General features: G+C 39.4%; 1 protein-coding gene across 1 annotated transcript in view; it reads right to left on the reverse strand.

Moving 5' to 3' along the window:
• BTBD8 (BTB domain containing 8) overlaps window positions 1-13157 on the reverse strand; it is a 91165-nt gene that overhangs the window by 7334 nt on the left and 70674 nt on the right. Inside the window, 6 exon segments of the mRNA XM_047785317.1 lie at window positions 395-482; window positions 907-1609; window positions 7016-7077; window positions 9496-9625; window positions 10628-10765; window positions 11433-11615. Of these exon segments, the coding sequence (XP_047641273.1) occupies window positions 395-482; window positions 907-1609; window positions 7016-7077; window positions 9496-9625; window positions 10628-10765; window positions 11433-11615 (1304 nt within the window).

Raw genomic sequence — 13157 nt, forward strand, 5'->3', positions numbered from 1 at the left:
AGTATGACATTGAGATTCCAGAACATAAATTTTTAAAAGGCCCAATCACGGAACATGCTTTTTTTTTTTTTTTTTTCTCACAGAAGTAAAAAAATATATTCTCTTTTATGAAAACAAAAAAACCGTACGTCGTAAATATTTAAGTTTATAAAATTGTAGATCAACTCATACAAAGCAAGCCATGTATAATCAAGGGCCACGAGTATGCATCATTCTTCTATCACTCTGCATAAGTCATCATTTTGCATAATCAACAAGAAAGGGTTTAAAATATCATTATGTACGTACATTTTCTAACAAAGGAAAGATGTTTTCAACAATACTTGGCCACAAGTTATATATAATTAACTTCCAGAGAAAGCTAAGGTCAGGTAACACATGAATGAAGACTTACCTGTTATTTATATCGGTTTCTTTTTCATGAATACTTTTTTTATTGGGAGTTCCATTGGTAACTTTTGAAACGGGTCGAGGTTTTACTGCTGTAAATTAAGGAAAGTGAGTCATGAGCTAGAACACTGACTATGTCACAATTATGTATAAATTCACTGGTCATACCCTATACACAAAATCAGACATTAATGTGGGAAAAACTGTGCTTTCTCTCAGTTTGCATGGATACATGTAAATACTTTTTACTTATTGAAACTTATTTACTTTTATTTAAAGTCCAAATATAGGGGGTTTTTTTTTGTTTGTTTGTTTGTTTTTTTTCTGGGAACTTTAACTGCTCATTAAAAGCTCCTCAAGAGCTGTTAAAAATGAGAGTGCTGGAGTTCCCTGGGGCTCAGCGGGCTAAGGATTCGGTATAACTGTGGTGCAGGTTCTATGCCTGGTCCGGGAACTTCCACATGTTGTGGGCACAGCAAACAAACAAACAAACAAAATTAGAAGGCTAAAACCCACCTCGAGCGGGAGTTTTGATACTTTCTACGCTGTTTTTCACAGTCTGTGCTGGAGAGTCACAAACGGAAAGCCTGTGGCCAGAAGGCTTCTCCTGCATTGACCCATTTTCTTTAGGTTCATCCAGACAGTCAGCGCCAGGCAACACTTCCACACTTGAATTTGCAGACCTGCTGGCGGGGCCTGCGAGCCCGGGGCATGGAGAATCTCTGCCTGTCACTTTCTTCCAAGGCTGTGCTTTGGCTGGCACAGGGGAGTTCGCAGCAGGTACCTTGGGTCTGGCTCCTGCGACTTGCCCCTCTGGATGCCTCACTCCTTTTCCATTTACTGAATTCTTCTGTCCATCGGCTGCTGCCGACCTTTCCACAACTTGTTTGAGGGACAGGCTTGCTGACTTTGCATTATCACCGTTTTCTGTCTTGGGCTTTATGATAGCTTTGGGCTTTCCAGAAACATTTTTTCCTGCAGTTTTTAATTCTTTTGTACTTGTGGATGCTGTTTTTGTACCATCCTTTTCTTTCAAATCATCATGCTTCAAAGTTTTATTTATATAATTTCTATTAGTACTTGATGAATGTCCAGATGCTCCTAATGCATCAGATTTCATCTTTTGATTAGTAGAGGGATAACGCCAATACTCTTTCTTGTTACTTCCTCTCCAAGATTTGGTTTTTATAACACCAGAGTCAGAAGCTTCTCTCCTTTGCTACAAAGAAAAAATAAATACTTTATAATTTGACTAAAGTCTTCGACACATAATACTTTGTTTCAAAAGCCAGTTTTTCAAAGAGGTAAAAAGCAGCAAAATTCCTATGATGATTTAGAATCTCTTAAAACTTGAATTATCTTGGATCATTTTAATGTGTCTTTGATCACATTGCCTTAAATAAGTCTGAAATACAACATAAAAAATTAACAGGAAATTCTACTTTTTGGCTTTGCCTGCAGTATGCAAAAGTTTCTGGGCCAGGGACTGAACCTTCCCTACAGCAGTGACCCAAGCCACAGCAGTGACAAAGCCAGGTCCTTAAACCTGCCGAGCCACTGGGGAACTCTCAGGAAATTCTACTTTAAGAGGCATATACCCCTTAACTTATGAAGTTACGGTAGAGATTAACACCTAATGGTATCAGGATGCCTTGGGAGAATGACAGCCATATCCAACATTTTTTTGAGGGCCCACTCCCAGGTTCTGTGTTAAAATGCTTTTCAAACATCATCTCACTCAATCCTCACACTAATTCTGTGAGATAGCTCCTGCCGCTCTCTCCATTTCTTACAAGAAACTGGGGATTAAAGTTGGCATGTGATTTACCCCAGGTCACATGCTAGTAAGGGACTGAACTAGGACTTGAGCTCAAGATTTACTGTTTTAAGCAGGTAGTCCTATATATGGTCAGCTCTGAGGAGCATTATAAAGATTTTCACCAAAAATTCTGCCTTCAATCCTAGCCCAAATGCCAGAAATTTCAGCACTAAAGATTTAATCCTGGGGTTGGGAGAGCTCCTGGGAAACAACACATTCCATTTGCAAAGTCTGATTTTTGTTTTGTTGTTTTGTTATGCCCATGCCATGTGGAAGTTCCAGGGAAGGGCCAGGGGATCAAACCCATGCCATAGCAGTAACCTGAGCCACAGCAGCGACAACACTGGATCCTTAACCCACTAGGACACCAGGGAACTCCCTGAAAAGTTTGGTTTGGGGGGGGTGGAAATAGTAATACAGTATTGGCTGTCTGGAGAAAGGAAAAGCAGTCCTTAAAAATAGGTGAAATAGGAGTTCCTGTTGTGGTTCAGCAGGTTAGGAACCTGACATGGTGTCTGTGAAGACACAGGTTTGATCCCTGGCCTTGATCAGTGGGTTAAGAACCTGACGCTACCTTAAGCTCCAGCGTGGCTGCAGATGCAGCTTAGCTCCCATGTTGCTGTGGCACAGGCCTGCCACTCCAATTCCACACATAGCCTGGGAACTTCCATATGCTTCAGGTGCAGCCTTAAACAGGAAAAAAAGTTATGTGAAATAGGCAAAAGGGGAAACATTGAAGGTCACTGAAGATAATGCACCTATTTTATCATTTGGGTTAGAACCAACCTCGTATGGAAGGGAATAACAAAATTTCATTGGTGGGAATTATACAATAAAAATGTAAGATATATTGCCCTTCCTTATGTAAAGGCTCCCCCCCCCCCACCACTCCTTTGAAAAGCTGTGGGAGATCAGAGCGTATGAGGCAGAGCCGGCGTTCATCTCTGCACCCCTGTGCACTGGGTACTCAAAACACGTGATGTTGGCTGTTAAACCTGAGCCTATACTGAAACACAGTTCCAGGTCTGGCTATTTCTAAATATAGAAGGCTTCTAATTACAATTACAATTTGTCTAAGATAAAAATAACATATATGTAAGTATGTGTGCTATATATTCACACACATACATAAATAGTAAATAACCTACTTAAATTTAGGAAAAAGCAAGGTATAGTAATAAGGAATCATCAGATTCTTGTCCTAGTTCGCCTTCTGACACAGGATATTTAAGAAGTTATTATTAACACCTCTGGACCTCAGATCAGGCATGTCTAGAGGGTGGAGGCTGGTCCTTTTAACTGCAATGTTCCAGGATTCTAAAGTTTAAATCGGCTTGGTCCTCATTTTTTTATTTTCCTGATCAAATCTTAGCTCAAAAAAAAAAAAAATAGTAGCTCTCTATTTTTAATATCTAAAGCCAGAGAGACTCCGATGACCTGTTTCCACCCCTAAAACAAAACAACTCCTACTTAGGAGCTTCCTGGTTGCCTAGTGGTGAAGGATCCGGTGTTGTCACTGATGTGGCTCAGGTTAGATCTCTGGCCAGGGAACTTCTGCCTGCTGTGGGGAGGGCCGAAACAAAAACGAAACAACTCGGGAGTTCCCGCTGTGGCACAAGGGGGTTGGCAGATATCTGGAGCACTGGGATGCAGGTTCGATCCCCTGCCTGGCACAGTGGGTTAAGGATCCGGCCTTGGCAGCTGTGGTGTATGTTGCAACTTGGGCTCGGATCTGACCCCTGGCCCAGGAACCCCATATACCACAGGGCGGCCAAAAACCAAACCAAACCAAAGACAACTAATCCTATGCAAGGGGTGAGATCTATATAGTTAGTATGTGGGGCAACCACAGTCTTTTAGAAAGTTCACCTGAACACGGTGTTAACATGGTGGGTATCCGATGTGCATGTATTTTGAGGCAAATCCATGACTTACATCTGCGAAGTTTACACGTTTCTTGTGTACAACTTGTATGTTTCTTGTAAACTACATGCTACCGACAAAAATGAAGAAAAACCCTCAAAAGCTTCCTCTTCTACACACTTTTGAGTCTAGTACGATTCCTTTTTGTTGTTGCTGTTGTTTTGTTTAACTTTTTATTATAGAAAAATTTAAACATAATCAAAAGAAGACAGGAGAGTATCCCTATGTACCTGTGACCCAGTCTTGACACCTACCAACTCCTGGCCGATTCTGCTTCATATGTAAGTGCCACCATTTGATTTTGAGGCAAATCCCAAACATGATGTAATTTTAAGTATGTTGCCATCAGCACGCTTCTTAAACCTTTCTATCTTATTTCATTAACTTACTTCCCACATCCCAAAGCTCTCATCTCTTTCGGAAGAACCATTTATTCATTCCACACTTCCTGAGCATGTCATATATACCAGATAACTGTACATCAATGACTCAATTTGCACAGTAACTTGGCTGGTTTTGATGGCTCCATTTTACAGGTAAGCAAACTCAGACTCACAGATAATAAATGGGAAGTCAAGATCTCTTGAAGTCTTCCGGTTTTCTGTCCGGCACCTGTTTTAGTACCCCACTGCCTTGCGGAGGGAAGCGTACTGGCCTGTTTCTTTCCCACAGTGGTTAGCAGTGTGAACCTCTGGACAGCCCAGAAGTCAGGAACTAAGGAAGGGCCATGAGGTTTTGTTCCATTTTGCTGTAAGGCCAGGAAGGAGGAAAAGCCTGGTAGACAGCAGTTAGTGGAACAGGGGAAAGGCAGGCAGGCGGACTAAGTCCTGGTGGCCTTAAAGTACATGCACACTGCACACACCTGCACATGGGAGAAGAGGCAACGGAGCGCACAGAGAAACAAGTTCTAAGGTGCCATGAGCTAGCGCATGTCCTGCGGTGCCATGAACTAGCCTATGTCCTGTGGAACTATATAATATGCTTAGAAGGGGTTAGAAGGGAGTCTAGTAGTTTTCCAAGGTTACAAAACTTGAGGAAATTCAGGGGAAAACAAAATACGAAAGTGTCCTTTGGTGTTTCTCCGCGATCTGAGGTGCACATGCGCATCAGGAAGCTCTCGGAGGGGCACGGGCAACAATTCTCAGACGCAGCTGACACCAGGTGTTCTCAGGTGAAACACATGACGGAGCTGGGGTACCGGGGAACTCGCTCGGGGCAATGGTCCTAGGAAGTTTCCTAGCACAAAACCCCAGCATCCCCCAGTTTCTCACTGAAGACATCTGGAGCTTGACCTCTGCCTCAAGCCGTGAGAGCGCTTGGTTGTGGCTTGGTTGTGGCTTGTGAGTTCCCATCTACTGGCTGACAAGGAAGAAGAGATTCCCCGTTCCACCCTGCGAGGGCAATATCGCCTTCGCAGTCCAGACTGGAACGCGCCAGTCTGTCCGGAGTGCGTGTCTCCACAGCATTGCAATGCATGTCTAGGTTATTATAATTTTGCACTTCAAATATATTATTAAGTGACCATCTATCTTGGAATGCTATAACCATCCTTAATAACACTTTAGGGGACAAAAAATTATTTCACATTACAATGAATATACCAAGTAATGTGTGTGTGTGTGTGTGTGTGTGTGTGAAAACAAATGACATAAATTTACCATCTTAACCTTTTTTACGTGGGCAGTACAGTCAGGTTAACTACCTGTGCCTTGTTGGGCAGCACATTTCTAGAACTTTATCATCCTGCAAAACTGAAACGCCAACCCCCACTGATCAATTATTCCCTCTTCTTGTTTCCCCAGCGCTTGGCAGCTACCATTCTACTCTGGTTTTAAGAGTTTGACTATTTTAGATACTTCATATAAGGACACCAAGTAACTTTTAAAGTGAACAAAACTGAACTTCTGGTATTCTTTGCCTTTTTCCCACCAAAAGTATATTATGTGAATTAAAATCTTAGTATGGAGAAAACTGGGACAATTAAAGTCTTCTTTTGTAAGAAGTAGGTTAATTAGAACATCGAGATGCCATTAGATTCAGAATTCTAGACAGTTTCTGATCTGGAATAGTTCCAAAATGCTAGTTGCCAAAAAGGTTTTCAAGGAAATTAAAAAGGTAGACAATATTTCACTGCCCGTGCCAGCCTGATTTCAAAAATACACATCATTTAAAAATTTACAAAGGTGTTCCCGTAGTAGCTTAGCTTGTTAAGAACCTGGCATAGGAGTTCCTGTCGTGGCTCAGTGGTTAATAAACCTGACCAGCATCTGTGAGGACGAGGGTTCGATCCCTGGCCTCGCTTAGTGGGTTAAGGATCCGGTGTTGCCGTGAGCTGTGGTGTAGGTCACAGATGCGGCTACAGCTCTGATTAGACCCCTAGCCTGGGAACCTCCACGTGCCGCAGGTGCGGCCCTGGAAAAGACAGAAAGACAAAAAAAAAAAAAAAAAAGAAAGAAAGAAAAAAAGAAGAAGAAAAACCTGCCATAGCTTCTCTGAGGATGCAAGTTCAATCCCTGACCTTGCGCAGTGGCTTCAGGATCTAGCGCTGCTGCAAGCTGCCTCGTAGGTCGAGGTCACACGTCGAGAGGTGGCTCAATCCGGTGTTGCTGTGGGTGTGGTGTAGGCTGGCAGCTACAGCTCTGATTTGATCCCTAGCCTGGGAACTTCTGTATGCCACAGGTGTGGCCGTAAAAAGACAAAAAAAATTATAAAATGTTCACTTGATTTAAAAAAAAAAAGACTCAAAATTATTTTCACCCAGAAACAAACTTTAGTCAATGAAAGAACAGATTTTTAAAAATTATTCTGAAATATAAAATAATAAAATGTGAATTCTTTGGTATCTTTTTTTCCCTATGGGCCTGTGAAATTGTAAAAGTTTACCTGAGAGCTACTGAATACAGGTTTTTTGCCAAGTCTTCGATCATCACCTTTGTCAAATGCAGCTGTAGGAAAAAAAAAGCAATTTATTTTTATAGTAAGCATTATTATGACCATAAAAGCAGAGGGAAAATAGTACAGTAGCAGGAAAAGGTGATATTTTGATGGAAATAACTTTTAAAAAGCTGGAACCAACCTAGTACACATAAATAACTTCCTATTATATTTTAGAATTTTTTTTAAAGAACCTCATTTTGAATTGATTTTCTTATCGCTATGGATTTTATATGATTAAGATTAATAATGAGAAACATCTAGTCTCCTCGAGAAGATTTAAACACTTACAAAAGCCCAGAATTTTCTCAAGCTGTGAAATTTTAGAGAGAACTTTCTTTTAGCTAGTTTTCCAGATTTCAAAAAAATTACAGATTGTGGCAAATATAATATTTTATAAACTATTAAATATGAGAAAGTATTTATCCTAAAAAGTATAGAAAAAACTGTTTAAAAAATCTCATTTTGCATGTATGTCATGAGGAAGGATAAAGAGAAAAAAATAAGGATTGGTGAAAATAAAACCAGTTCCTTTAATCTGTTATCATTTTTTTAGAATTACATGAAAAATTCATTCTATAGATTAGGTTTATATGGGAATTACTATGGAACTCATGTGTATATTCTTCATATACGAATTTAAATGATGTCAGGAAATATATAGGAATAATGGTACGAGAGCTATAAATATAGTTTAGCTAAATGTATTTCTTCCCTTGGAAGGTTATGCGGCTTTAAAATATATTCTGAAGAGACAGATATGTCATTTCCAAAATTTATTCTATTTTTATTAAAACAGCTGATGAAAAAGACATTAGATTATCTGCAGGACCTTGTTACTTCCTCTGTTCTGTAGGAACTGTGTTAGAAGACAAAGCAGGATACAAGAAATAGCAGTACAAGGACTGGCTTGTAGTTAGCAAATGACTTTGCACAAAAATATACAGGAAGAAATGAATACGCGATTCCCCCCAAAGATCAGTAACTCACACTAGGACATAAGGAATGTTACAACAAAGACGACCCAGAGTCACTCCTTTCTCTGGGGTTTCCCAGCGCAGTAATTATGCATAAGTCAGGACTCCCTGTAATTCAACATATCTATGATTAAAAATGTTTTTACGCTGATATAATAGATTGAAAGGTTCTTTATGACAATTAGTTGAATTACCAACAACATCTTGTTCTAGATGTGTGTGTGTGTAGGTATGTATGTATTAACACGTATTTTAAATTAGGACTCTGAAGAATTGAGTTAAAGAACACTGTTTGGGGCTCAACTTAACTCTGAAATCCTCTAAAAAGATGGAGAAAAACAAAGTTTACTCTCAATCAGAAGAGAGCTGAAGGACACCTACTGATGGAATGCTGATCTTATTTTTTCACACTGTATAGATTTTGTAATACAGATGAACTGTCATCTAACAATCAATACAGAAATAGTAACAAGGAAAAAAATGCCAACTTCTAAAGACCGTCTCATGACTTCTGCTGCTCCATGGGTTTTGCTGTATTACTGTTTTGCTGGAATTTCCTAGAAAAGTCATCTTGAGATCACATCTAGCTACACTACCATGCTAGACTCTTAACACAAGACAGAACAAATCATATTCTGACTAAAAAATTTAACATATCCATGTACTGGCGAGAAAATAGTCTATTACGTATGGCTTCCACGTTTTACTGTTCACAAATGCCTGCCTCATAAAATATAGTCTCTTCACTGAAAATGGTTTTAAAAGTATACTTGCTGAATCTGTCAATATTTTTCCTGAGGTACCTGCTTTAACCCAAATATAGCCATGAAGCCATTTTTAGTTCCACAGCCTCAATGTTATATTTTGATATTTTTGAAACAAATACACATTTTGAGCAATATACATCTTTTGTTGAAAGCTCGTATTTCAAATGGTACCTAGTAAATGTCAGAGACCAGTGTGCGGCTCCTGAGGGACACTCCGCAATAGCACACATCATATCACTGAACCGATCGATTGTGAAATAAAGCCATCTAATCTGGGCAAGACCACAAGAAAGGATATCCCCTACAAAAGACGGAAAAGCTTTACAGAAAACTATATTTAAAAAGGGAGAGAAAGTACGTTTGGTGGTCTGTTCTATCTGGGTTACATTTTCCTATACTTCTAATCTCTAATTCTTGTAGAATGCTTTTAAGCAAATTTGCCCACGGCATTGTTGCTAATATAAAGTAGACTCATGTATATTTATATACAAAGGAAAAGAGTTTTTTTTCCCTAAGAACAGAAAAAAGCATGATTTATTAAAACTGCCTAACCGTACTATCAATAGTTTCAATTTGCAAGCTATTACTGAACAGAGGCAAACAAACATTAATCCTGCCACTTACTAGAATTCCCTCGAAATACCTGTCACCGTTATAAGAATAAAAAACCTCCAGGCTAACGTACCTGCTTGGATTTTCTGTTGATCATCTGTGCTCATCAGCTTCCAGCTTTCTGTGTGACGAACAGCATAGAAAGACTGAACCAGGAAGATCCACAGCTTATCACGCAGAGCCTGGATCTTGCACGTAAAACCCTGTGTTCCAGCAACAAATCAGCAGCTGGTGAGAGCCACATTGTCATAGCAACCAGTCATTATTCCTTTCCCAATCTACTTACTCCTAAGCTAGATCAATGATGTCACCACTTAGATTTTTAAGATCGTCGGGTACAAGTTATTTATGAAGGCTTACTGTTCAACAACAGAATTTTATAGTGAACATGAACCCTATCCTGTCAGCTTTGTCCTTCTAACGAAACATTATTTTAAACCGCCTTTACGTAAATACCTTCCGCAGCCTTTTCATTTTGACATTACAAGGTCACTCTCTGCAGTAATAAAAATTACGATGAAAGTTTTTTATCATCCTGTTGAACAGAGACAATTAAATAATTTGCAATGATCTTATTAATTACCATTGATTCACTGCATTTAAAAATAATAAATATTTGAATTTTGCATTTTCCAAGTCAATTCAATGTTAAATGATTTTTTTCTAAAGACAAACAAGAATTAGGGATATAGCATAAAATCACAGAGTTCCTTTGTGATACAGAGGGTTAAGGATCTGGTGTTGTCACTGCAGCAGCTCAGGTCACTGCTACGGCGTGGGTTTGGCTTGGGAACGTCTACATGCCATGGGTGCAGTCAGAAAAAAATTAAAAAGTGAAAAGACACTGATGATTAAAATCTAAAAAATTCTTTAAGTTTTACATTTAGGAAATTTAATAGAGTGACTGGGGAGAAATACTAAAGCTATGCTGTACCAATTCATATTGCTAAGTATCAAACTATGTTTAGAGAATTAGCCAAACATCCAAATTCTAAACTTTCACAGTAAGCCCACCTGGAGGTAAATAAAATGTTAAAAATTTTGAATTATGAAAAATTCCAAATATACATGAAAGTAGACACTCTAACTAACCCCCACGTATCAAACACTTCATTTTAATGAAGTACGCAACATCTGAAACATGCACGTGCTGAAAAAAATCTTAAATACCATATCATTTTCATGAATTTTATTACATTCAGTACCATTTCCTTTGCACTGTCAGAGTTCAGCAGTGTGTCCAGAGCCATAAGAAGAGAGCAGCTCTTCTCAGTGGTGATGTTTTCTTCAATTGCTTTAAAAATTTTGTCCAACAGATCAGCTGTGCTACTCATTGCTTGGGACTACGAAACACAGAAATTGATACTGAATAGGAATCTATGTAAATGTGTAAGAAATGTGAAAGTTGGGTAAAGCAGCAGAACATCCCTCATAACTGGCTGTATGAAGTCGATGAGAAATCTTATTGCCTCTGTTAGTAATAACACACTATTTATTATAAGTATTGTAAGTATTATCATCATTCTATTCCTTTCCTCTGTTAAAAATATTTCATACACACATGTACTATTCTTAAGAGGCAAAACAGTCCTAAAACAGAGCCTAGAAATAAGTAATAGAAGTTCTTTATTCAATTACTAAATTTAGAGAAAGTGGGTCTCCAGTAAGACAGAGAATGTCACATGCACCATGATTGTATTGCTGACCAAAACATTATCTTTATAGCTTCGGTTTCTAAAACACGGCTTATGCTGTTCGAGGGCTAGAGTTGGCCAGAGTTACAATGTGCCTTGCCAGGGCACTCAAACCTGTCCCCTCCTCCCTTCATTATCTTATGAGCCAAAAATCCTGTCCATCACTGCTCTAAATCCTATGCAAACATGCCATCTGCTTTGGAATTTAAGTCATACTAATTTAATCAAAGGCAACCTGCATTTGAAAACGCTTACATAATTACAATCAGAACACAAAGATGGGTCTAAACATAGGATATAATTTTAGACATTGTACCTGTAGGAAAAGAGCAAAATTTTCACTGTGAATGATCCTGGGGAAATTTTCTATAATAAAGGCAATACATTCCTCTTGGAGCTGAGACGCCATGGTCAGTGCTGCTTCTGTCCATCTCACTCTGGGTAGACTGATGATCAGCCTGTCACTCTCCATCAGAAGAAAAGCAGCATTCTCATCATTCTTATGATTTTAAAAATATTAGGGGAAAATAGTTAGATTAGTCTTCATAAAAGTAACTTTCTGAGACAAATTAAGTATTTTGTTTTCTTGTGATGCTTTCCACAAAAAAAACAAAATTCTAGGTAGCTAGTATTTTTGTCATTACCTTTACATATTTACTCATTTGTTCAGAATTATCAAAAAGAATGAACTCTGAGCTGGCAACAAATCACCTTTAAAAGATAGCTAGGACAGGAGTTCCTGTCGTGGCTCAGTGGTTAAAGAACCTGACTAGTATCCATGAGGATGTGGGTTCGATCCCTGGCCTCGCTCAGTGGGTTAAGGATCCGGCGTTGCCATGAGCTGTGGTGTAGGTCACAGACGTGGCTTGGATCTGGCATGGCTGGGGCTGGGGCTGGGCTGTGGCGTAGGCTGGTGGCTACAGCTCCAACTGGACCCCTAGCCTGGGAACCTCCATATGCCACGGGTGTGGCCCCAAAGACAGAAAGACAAAATAATAATAAGTACGAAAAAAAGGCTTGACTTCTCTGAGATTTTCACTACTGACTTAAATTTTGTGCTTATAGATATCATTAGTAACTGCATGGTTATACTGACACAGCCTTAATTCTTTTCTAACTATAAAATACATGCACTTTATTACCAACTTAGAAAGGCTAAAAATTAGTTATAATCCCAGGTGACTATTTTCTTCCTCTCTAATTAGGTAAGGCTCTTCTTTTAACATTTTATTTATTTAATAAGGACTCGTTTTTACGCCATAGGAAAAAACATTCATGAATACTGCTCTCTATGAAAAATGGAATGACAGTTCACAAATAGCATGTGCTCCAAGGAGAAGAGGGCAACTTATAAATTTCTGTATTTTATTCATGTTCGATTTCTAATTCTTAAAAAAGGCTTAGGAAATAACCATTTATTAAATAAATAAATTTACTACAATCAATAAAAAACTACAATCAATAACTGAAAAACATGGTCACGAATTCTTTGCAGCTCCAGTCATCAACAGGTGACATCTATTTCCTCACCCCTTGAATAGACCGGCCTTTTCACTTGCTTGACAAACAGTGGTGGGTGCAAATTTCAGAGCCTAGGGCTCAAACAGCCTTGCAGCCTGTCTTTGACCTCTTGGGTCTGGGACCACGAAGCCACAAAGGAGGTAAGAAAGACCCTGAAAGCAGCCACAGGACTGAGTGTGGCTCAGTGGGTTAAGAACCCAATGGAATGTCTGTGAGGATGCGGGTTTGATCTCTGGCCTCGCTCAGTGGGTAAAGGATCCTGTGTTGCCACAAGCTGAGGCACAGGTTGCAGATGCAGCTCAGATTAGGTGTCGCCACGGCCGTGATGCAGGCCAGCTGCAGCTCCGATTCAACACCTAGCCTGGGAACTTCTGTACGATGCAGGTGTGGCCGTAAGCAGAAAAAAGAAAGTTTCTGGGTCAACACTACTTGTCTTATTCTGGGTTTTGCCTAAAAACCGAGCCTGAGAAACAGGCTTGTGCTCGAGTGATCCCAAGATGATCTGAAGCACTGGGAGCGA

Source organism: Phacochoerus africanus, chromosome 6 (genome assembly GCF_016906955.1).
Source record: "Phacochoerus africanus isolate WHEZ1 chromosome 6, ROS_Pafr_v1, whole genome shotgun sequence".
Classification (NCBI taxonomy): domain Eukaryota; kingdom Metazoa; phylum Chordata; class Mammalia; order Artiodactyla; family Suidae; genus Phacochoerus; species Phacochoerus africanus.